The sequence below is a fragment of the Nymphalis io genome, chromosome 16, assembly GCF_905147045.1.
Source record: "Nymphalis io chromosome 16, ilAglIoxx1.1, whole genome shotgun sequence".
NCBI classification, from domain to species: domain Eukaryota; kingdom Metazoa; phylum Arthropoda; class Insecta; order Lepidoptera; family Nymphalidae; genus Nymphalis; species Nymphalis io.
The window spans coordinates 6,450,699-6,460,078 of NC_065903.1; the positions used below are offsets into that span (position 1 = coordinate 6,450,699).

The 9,380-nt window shown below is 36.1% G+C and overlaps 3 protein-coding genes across 3 annotated transcripts; 2 read left to right on the forward strand and 1 right to left on the reverse strand.

Annotated features, from left to right (window-relative positions):
• The first annotated feature begins 411 nt into the window (after positions 1 to 411).
• On the forward strand, positions 412 to 1,250 carry LOC126774570 (cuticle protein 38-like). The gene has a single exon (XM_050496143.1). The coding sequence runs from the start codon at positions 449 to 451 to the stop codon at positions 1,214 to 1,216; it is 768 nt and encodes a 255-aa protein (XP_050352100.1). The 5' UTR covers positions 412 to 448; the 3' UTR covers positions 1,217 to 1,250.
• A 2,441-nt stretch (positions 1,251 to 3,691) lies between these two features.
• LOC126774556 (calphotin-like) lies at positions 3,692 to 4,910 on the forward strand. Its single transcript, XM_050496126.1, has one exon. It carries the CDS (start codon positions 3,773 to 3,775, stop codon positions 4,880 to 4,882), a length of 1,110 nt encoding a protein of 369 aa, XP_050352083.1. The 5' UTR covers positions 3,692 to 3,772; the 3' UTR covers positions 4,883 to 4,910.
• Positions 4,911 to 8,231: 3,321 nt separating this feature from the next.
• Positions 8,232 to 9,155, reverse strand: LOC126774567 (cuticle protein 19.8-like). Its single transcript, XM_050496141.1, has one exon. The coding sequence runs from the start codon at positions 9,093 to 9,095 to the stop codon at positions 8,316 to 8,318; it is 780 nt and encodes a 259-aa protein (XP_050352098.1). The 5' UTR covers positions 9,096 to 9,155; the 3' UTR covers positions 8,232 to 8,315.
• Between the last annotated feature and the right edge of the window lie 225 nt (positions 9,156 to 9,380).

Genomic DNA, 9,380 nt, shown 5'->3' on the forward strand with positions numbered 1-9,380 from the left:
AGATATTATTATAACTACTTATATATTTTTATAAAAATCTTGTTATACAAGTTTTTTTAATTGATAGATAACGCAAAAAACGTTAATGGCTCGTAATATTACTTTGTATTGAATCCCGGACATTAATTTTAGTAAATGAATGTCCTATTACATCCTTACTTGACTTGAGTATTATGATATTATTCATCAACAAAATGTCAATTGCTACAAGTTACCACTTGCACAAAGCGACATCAACGTCGACCTTTTTAGACGCCATTTTCGGCGACAGTTTTCAAGGACACCAACATTTATGTTCCTGTACGCCCAGTATTGAATGATCTAAATACAATTTTGCATATATTATAAGCTCTTGTATAAATAGATGAACATCCATGGAATGAGCATCAGTCGACCGTGACGGTTTGAAGTGATCTTCCTAAGACTCTTTACACAGACCACGTTCATAATGAGATCGCTGGTGGTGTTAAGTGCGGTATTTGCCGTGGCTATTGCTGCTCCATCGTATACATCTGAGGTTTTGCATTATCAAGCAAAGGCTTTAGGAGACCACGATGCTATCACTGCTACTGTTTTTGAGCCTGTAGTTGAAACTCACGCCGTATATGCTGCACCTTCCACTGTATACGCAGCTCCGGCAGCTGTTTCTCATCAGTCTCGAGTTGATGTACGTACTTCTTCACCAACGGTGGTTGCTGCACCTGCTGTTATTGCTGCCCGGACTGTTGTTGAACCCGCTGTTGTTGCACCTGTACAGACTGTAGTATCAGCTCCCGCAGCTGTATCTCACCAATCTCGTGTAGATGTACGATCTTCTGCACCAATAGTTGTAGCAGCTGGACCAGCCGTTATTGCTGCAAAGACTTATGGGCCTGCACAAGCTGTTATTGCAACTCCAACTTTGGTTAATGTGGCTCCATCTGCTACCGTCTATGCAGGAGGTTCTGCTGTGTCACATCAATCTCGAGTAGATGTTAAGACTTCACCTGCAGTGATTACAGAACAAGTTGTCGAACCTACCTATGTTGCTTCACCTGTTGTCGAAGTTGCTCCAGCTGTTGTTGATGCCCGATCTGTATACGTGTCTCCTGTTAACACACTTTATTCTGCCGGTTCAGCTGTTTCCCATCAATCCCGAGTAGATGTCAAATCATCACCAGCGGTGGTTTCAGAGAAAATAGTTTATGGTCCGTCGGTATACGGTACGACTTGGTAATGAACGAAATAAATAATTACAATGCTTTAGGAATATTTTTATTGTTAAAATGTTTCTACATTTATTGAAGGAAATAAAATAAATAATATTTAAATCAAATTTGTATTTTATTATTTATGTATTATCCAACAGTTGTACATAACAGGAGAGAAGAACGCACCATTCCCAACCACGATAACAATGTTTAAAATTTGCTCAAAATTTATTTGACAGTAAGTATAACTGAAGATGATATTTATTTTTTTTAAATATAGGGATCTCTGTAATTTATTTAAATTCACTGTCCATTTTTACCGTGTTTTTACACTGTTATAATATACGCGCGATATACATACGTGATATTGGCGTATTCTGTCCAAATTTCGTTTTAGTGCGTTTCTTTTCAGTCTTAAAGACAGGAAGGGGGCTAAGAGGAGGTCCTCGAGGAACATTAATATTAAATTATTGTCGATTTATTTTTGTCGATTATGAGTTTTTATGGTTATGGGGAAATATATATAATATGAATATTTATATATATATTAATAATATGAAATTGTTATATCCAAAAAACTCTAAAAACTTTAGCCTGAATGAAGCGTTTAAAAATATACCAATCTCCATTACCAATGAAATTGAGATGAGAAGTAAACCTAATAAATAAAAAAGTATCAAATGTTGAAACTAATAAATTATAATCCGTAACTTACAAATATGTAAAGTAAGTAAAAACTTACGCACATATTACGGATTACAATTATTTTATTTAGGATTATATTATATTAGGGCGGACCTTTTGGTCAATAATAGTTCTATAAATAAATAACTTATAGTTCTAGAAAACTTTAATTCGTACTATTTATTACCTGTACTGGTGGTATATATAGGAAAAAAGCTTTTTATTAGCATAATTTTTACTCGTTGCTTATGAATAGAATGATCACCTCCAGAAAAAAAATATAAATCTTTAATACATACAATGTAAACATCAATTTATAGTTAGAATCTCGTTAATTTTTCGGTGTGTCGGTTCTTCTAAGATCTGGGTTGTTTTTTTCCTAACTGGAATCAAAAATAAGTGTAATGCGTATTGAATAAACAGTTTTGCTTTTTCTTATTATATTTTTAAATATTTTGCTTGCATGTGTCAATTAATACGAACTTACGTGGGTTGGTATTGGCTAGAACTAAATTATTGTTAGTTTTCATAACTGATGGTGTGTTTAACAAGACATACAAATTCGTGATTGATTGTATTTAAGTCCAGGGCCGAAAACAAGAAAATAAAAATAAATGTCGAATATATTAAGAATTATTGTTATTATTATTAAAACTTGTTTTACCTCGTATTTAAAACTTTAATATTCATAAATGAATGTATGTTTCTTTAGAGGTCGACCAAAAATTAAAGAAAGGCGATATAATTAAAATACAAATTCTAAGTTTGGGTGGGCGTCTAATTGAATCGCTCTAATCTTCCCTAAAATTGTATCGCTCGTAAAATTTATATTTATAGTTTGAAGTTAATTTAGATTTTGATGATGATGTAATGAAATGGAACATATAAACTTACAAAGTATAACTTGGTAAGGCGCGCAAGATGCAAAAGTACAGTACAGTAACAGTAACAGCCTATTAATGTCCCACTGCTGGGCTAAGGCCTCCTCTCCCTTTAGAGGAGAAGGTTGTGGAGCTTATTCCACCACGCTGCTCCAATGCGGGTTGGTAGAATACACATGTGGCAGAATTTCAATGAAATTAGACACATGCAGGTTTCCTCACGATGTTTTCCTTCACCGTTAAGCACGAGATGGACCAGTGGTTAGAACGCGTGAATCTTATCCGATGATCGTGGGTTCAAACCCGGGCAAGCACCACTGTATTTTCATGTGCTTAATTTGTGATTATAATTCATCTCGTGCTTAACGGTGAAGGAAAACATCGTGAGGAAAAGTACAGTGCGGGCGGATAAATTGGTTTTACTCGATATTGTTTGTATTATAACATTAGAATAATTTTATTTCGTTTGTGTTATTCAATGTCTATTGCTCACACTGTACTAGTGTACAAGTTATCCTTTATAAGATCTTTATATTCTAAGTAGAATTTACTAATTACAATTAAATATATTTTTTTTTATAATTGTTTGCTCTAAATAACATATCAATGATAAAACTATAAATTTAGTTATAATAAAAAGTTAAATACAATTCAAGGTCTTCAATTTTTACGCATTTAATCAGACTTGTTTAAATTCTAATTGTTATATTAATTTAAATATAACGGATGACCAGGAAAATAAAAGCTAAATACATATTGCTCTTATGTAACATCTGAATTTCGTTCATTATAAATCAATTATTTCACTCACACCAGTAGTACAAGGAACAAGGTATAATTTAAATATGACACTTGACATTGGCCTTTCACTCATTACAAATTTTAAAACCAAGTGTAAAATTGAAATTCGACAATGTTGTCAGTATAAAAACCGTCGAGTGCGGATTAAAATTATCAGTCGGCCGACAACGGTTTGAAGTGATCTAGTTCGTCAGAAAAACACAGACCACGTTTACAATGCAATCGCTGGTGGTGTTCTTTGCTCTCGCCGCTGTGGCTTGCGGCTCAATCATCCCGTTGGCGCAGCCCGCGCATCACCCCGCGCTGGTGCTGGACCCACACGGTCGTCCCCTCGACACCGCTGAAGTTATCAACGCTCGTGCCATCCACCTGCAGGCTAAGGCCTTGGAACCCGTCGGACATGTTGCTTACGCACCCTTGGCCCACTCTGCTGTCGTAGCTGCGCCCATCGCTCACTCCGCAATCGTCGCCCCTGCAGTAGTCGCCGCTCCTGCTGCTGCTGTGTCCCACCAATCTCGTGTGGATGTGCGCACCAGCCCTGCCATCGTAGCTCACGCTGCTCCCGTTCTTGGTGCTCACTCCCTCGCCGCCCCCTTCTTAGGCTACTCCGCACACGGACTCGCTGGACACAGTCATTACCTCAAGAAACGATCCCTGGGACACTTCGCCTACAGCGCACCCATCATCGCCCCCTCTGCCGTCTCTCACCAGTCCCGTGTTGATGTGATCTCCAGCCCCGCTGTTGTTTCTCACGCCGTGGCCGCCCCAGTGCTGTCTCACGCCGTTGCCGCACCCGTCGTAGCCCACGCTATTGCCCCTGCTGCGGTCTCTCACCAATCCCGTGTGGATGTACGCACCAGCCCCGCTATCACAGTCGCTGCTGTCGCCCCTGTAGCACACAGTGTCGTCGCTGCCACTCCTCTTGTTTCTGCTCATTCTTTCGCCTCTCCTTTGTTGGGCTACTCTGCTCACGGTCTTGGACATCTTCTCAAGAAACGTTCCCTTGGTCATCTGGTTTACAGCGCTCCCATCGTTGCCCCTGCTGCCGTCTCACACCAATCCCGTGTTGATGTAATTTCTAGCCCCGCTATTGTTTCTCACGCTGTAGCGACCCCAGTGTTCTCTCACGCTGTTGCTGCACCCGTTGTAGCTCACGCTATCGCTCCTGCCGCGGTATCTCACCAATCCCGTGTGGATGTGCGCACTAGCCCCGCTATTACCATCGCTGCTGTTGCACCTGTAGCCCACAGTGTCGTCGCTGCTGCTCCCCTCGTCCACTCTGCTCCTTTGGCTCATGGTGCTGGTCATTTAGTTCATAGCTGGTAGAGAGCTAATCTGGCGAACTAATAATAATCATAAATATAATTACAATAATATAAAAATATTTAAAAAAAATAAAATATTTTACAAAAACTATTTTCGTATCACTGACCCTTGCCCGACTCAAAACATTTACAAATCAGGTTTAGTGCCGTGAATTATTATTTCAAATATTACACTTGTGACTTTTTTTACGGTGAACACGTAATCCTTAAGATTTCTTTATTACTGAATGTCTAATACTTGCAATTTTAACACGTTTTAACTTGTAAAAATAATTTAAGCTTCCAAAAACTAACGACACTACAAAAAGTAATTAATATTCGTATTACTATGTATTCCTATTATTTGGATAGTAAATTTTGTGTTAATACGAAAAATAAAGTAAAAATAATGGTAACTGCATTATTAACAATTTAAAAAAAATAACAAATTAACATAAAAATTTAAAAATACTAAATAAACTTATACTTGTTAAAAAGTTTTACTAGGTGTTTTTATTTATATTTCATTTGATCTCCGCATAATAATTGTCCGTGTCCAATGCCCATGATCGTCACAAATATTTCATAGTAACAATAACATTTACATTGCAAGCACAACTAAAATTATTATTCAAAGATAAGATATACAATGTTTACGATATTATAAATGACACAAAATATACATGAATGCGAGGTAATACATGTGTGTAAAATATTGTTATATGTATAGCTTTACTAAAAAGTTTTGCCAAAGCATGAAACTTAGACAAAGAACGCACTACGGACGCATTGTCTAAGAGTAAACAACATGACTAGATATTTTAGAATTATGTAATTATTGTTGCTCAATTAATATATTTTTTTCATAACAACTGCATATTTTATTATGTGTATAGCCAAATGAGACCGAAACGCATACGAATTGCAGAATAACTGGTAGCCGTTATGATTTAAGAGTGTCGCACTGTAGGTTACAAGGCAAAAAAATTTAAATCATAATCTACCTTATATTTTTTTAAATCGATATTACAGTAACAGCCTGTTAATGTCCCACTGCTGGGCTAAGGCCTCCTCTCCATTTTAAGGAGAATCAAGAATCGATATAATGAATATAATTTAAAACGTTTTTTTTTTTTAAATATAGGTTTCTATGAAAAAGAAATTAAATTATAATCTCTCGGTTATTAATTAAGTTGAGGCTTATGTTATTAACAATTACGAGTGCTACATCTTGTTTTCTACAAAGCTATAGAAAATTTTCTTCAAAATTCTTTATAAAAGTATTTTGTCAGCAGATTTGGATAGTTATAAATACTATTGTACCCCCCTATGAGTACTTTCCAGTGGGTATGCTAAAAATGCCTTGACGTGGCAAGTATTGTACAAAACATAAGAGAACTACACATTTTTGATTTTATTACCTTCGTCAATACAATTTGAATACTATAAATTTTATTTCATTCTACTTTTTAAAAACTCAAGTTGATAAAAAAATAGCTTGTTCGACTAAACGAGTACACTTTGTACAAAACCTTTCAAAAATGTTTAAATATTATAATTTAGCCTCGGCGATTCTTATAAATTAATTTGCGACCTTATTTTTTATTTTTAACGCAGTATATGAATATTTCGTTTTTAATTATTCGTTTTATTTTAGTTGTTTTATATTTATAACTTTATCAAATGTATTTTTATAACTAAGTATGAAATCGTTAGAAGTTTTTTCGTTTATAATTAATCTCAAAATAAAAGTTAAAAGCTAGTTTTCATATACTAATTATATTATAGCCTTCGCAAGTTCTAAAGCTATAAGTTTTTATTTTATTCTTCCGAAAATTTGGCTTACTGGTAAAAACTAGCCATCGAACATAGGGCTCTTCCACGACTGTTTTAGTACGTACTTAATAATAATTCGTATATGAGAACTAGCCAAGTCAGACCTTTCAATATATTATCCTAAGTTATAAGAAGAAATTTATTTATTTTATAAGAAGAAATGATATTTTAAGTTGATATAAAATATTGTATGTTGTTATAAATAAATTTCAGGACTGACTATTGAACTTGGCACCCATTTAGATATCCCTTCTTTTGTCATTGAAGTCAACATATATCATAATATTGAACTTGGCTCTCATTTCACATTTATTTTTTTGATGGGATTTTATATTATCTCCGATACTATATGCCCTTCTCCGATACTATATATATAATTGACATATTTTAAGGGGCAAGTCTTATATAAATTAAGTACTTGTCATCATAAATATATTATTGCGATATGGATTAATGTTTTGTTGTTAAAACAAATTTCCAAACGTAAGTATATCGAAAAATAATCTATTAAAATAAAATAAACATTAAATATAGAAAATGGACAAACTTCTTTGAAGAATTATTTAAGGTGGTTTCCATACATTTTTTTTCAATAAGTTGTTTTTTTCAATACCTGTTTTAAGCAGTTTACCGGAGTTTACCCCTACATACAAATAAACAATTTTTTGTTTGTATGTAGGGGTGTACGTATTTATAATAATATATAGTTCATTACAAAGAAAAAATATTGTTTATATTTTGAGCTGCAATTATGTTTGACATCGTCGCAAAGTCCTAATTATTTAAAATTATTGCTTAAAAAAAGGAACTACATTTATTTTCGCTTACTTATAAAATATTAGTTTTTTTCATACAAGCATGTTAAACCTTATGAAACAGAAGGTGGGCCAGGATAGCGAAAGAAGTGTTGGGTGGTCCCCTGCTCAAGTTCAACAATAATTATGATCGTTCGTTGTAAATACATCGCTTTTTATACAAAAGTTAAATCATTATAATGTCGGTAGTTGTAAAAATCATATCACGAAGTTAAATAACATTAAAACAAAATTTATAATCAAATTAACTTCAATAAATATTAGGTTATTCTAAATTATATACGCGTTGGTCGTAGCGTTGAGTTTAACACTTATTAAGTTTATTGGATTGAACTTGACAATGACTACCGCTTGTAATAATTATAAATATTTTCTAATTATTTATTGAAATGGATAACATTTTAATATGTAATGTATTCTACATTTTTTTTCGATACATATTTATTACATTTAATAAAAAAATCTAATATGTTTAAAGCTTTTAGTAACAATAAAATGGTATAATTTTTTATATGAATATATTAAATTTTTACGATTTTATTGATGTGGTTTACGTTTATTGTGCTGAACATTTGATTCTTAAAACTGGTCTTCAAGTAAATTTTTTTATAAGTTTTGTTTTTCTATAAAGTTAATTTATGTATTTAATGATATTATTTATTAAAATTTTATATTGTGTAAAAAACATAAGCACTGGGATAATTAAAATTAAAAAAGTTTTGTAGTTTATTAATTTATTATTTATAAATATTTTTTTTTATTATTTTAATTATTGCATTAATAGGAGTTCGCCAGATTTGCTCATTACCAACCATGAACTAAATGACCAGCACCATGGGCCAAAGGAGCGGCGTGGATGAGAGGAGCTGAATGGTAGAGGGGAGCAGCAGCGACGACACTGTGTGCTACAGGGGCGACAGCAGCGACGGTGATAGCGGGGCTGGTGCGTACATCTACACGGGATTGGTGAGAGACCGCAGCAGGGGCAATAGCGTGGGCTACGACGGGTGCGGCAACGGCGTGAGACAGCACTGGGGCGGCCACGGCGTGAGAAACAACAGCGGGGCTGGAGATCACATCAACACGGGACTGGTGAGACACGGCAGAGGGGGCGATGATGGGTGCGCTGTAGGCGAAGTGTCCCAGGGATCGTTTCTTGAGGTAGTGACCGTGTCCAGCGAGCCCGTGAGCGGAGTAGCCCAAGAAGGGAGCGGCGAGGGAGTGAGCACCAAGAACCGGCGCGGCGTGAGCTACGATGGCAGGGCTGGTGCGCACATCCACACGAGATTGGTGGGACACAGCAGCAGCAGGAGCGGCGACCACTGCAGGGGCGACGATTGCGGAGTGAGCGATGGGCGCAGCTACGACAGCATGGTGGGCCAAGGGAGCGTAAGCAACATGTCCGACGGGTTCCAGGGCCTTAGCCTGCAGGTGGATGGCACGAGCGTTGATAACTTCAGCGGTGTCGAGGGGACGACCGTGTGGGTCCAACACCAGCGCGGGGTGATGCGCGGGCTGCGCCAACGGGATGATTGAGCCGCAAGCCACAGCGGCGAGAGCAAAGAACACCACCAGCGATTGCATTGTAAACGTGGTCTGTGTTTTTCTGACGAACTAGATCACTTCAAACCGTTGTCGGCCGACTGATAAATTCGACTCGCGTTCAACCATATTTATACTGAACGGATATAATTAAAAAGTAAGGCAATTTCAGTGGGTAAATGGTCAGTAATGCTAGAACAATGTCAGGTGTCAATAAAATGTTTGACCTCGGAACGCTTGGCGGTCATAATAAAAGAATTTCGTGGTCACAGCATGTAGTGCGCAACATGTGTAAGTCTTACCTATGCAACGATAACATCGGTTAGC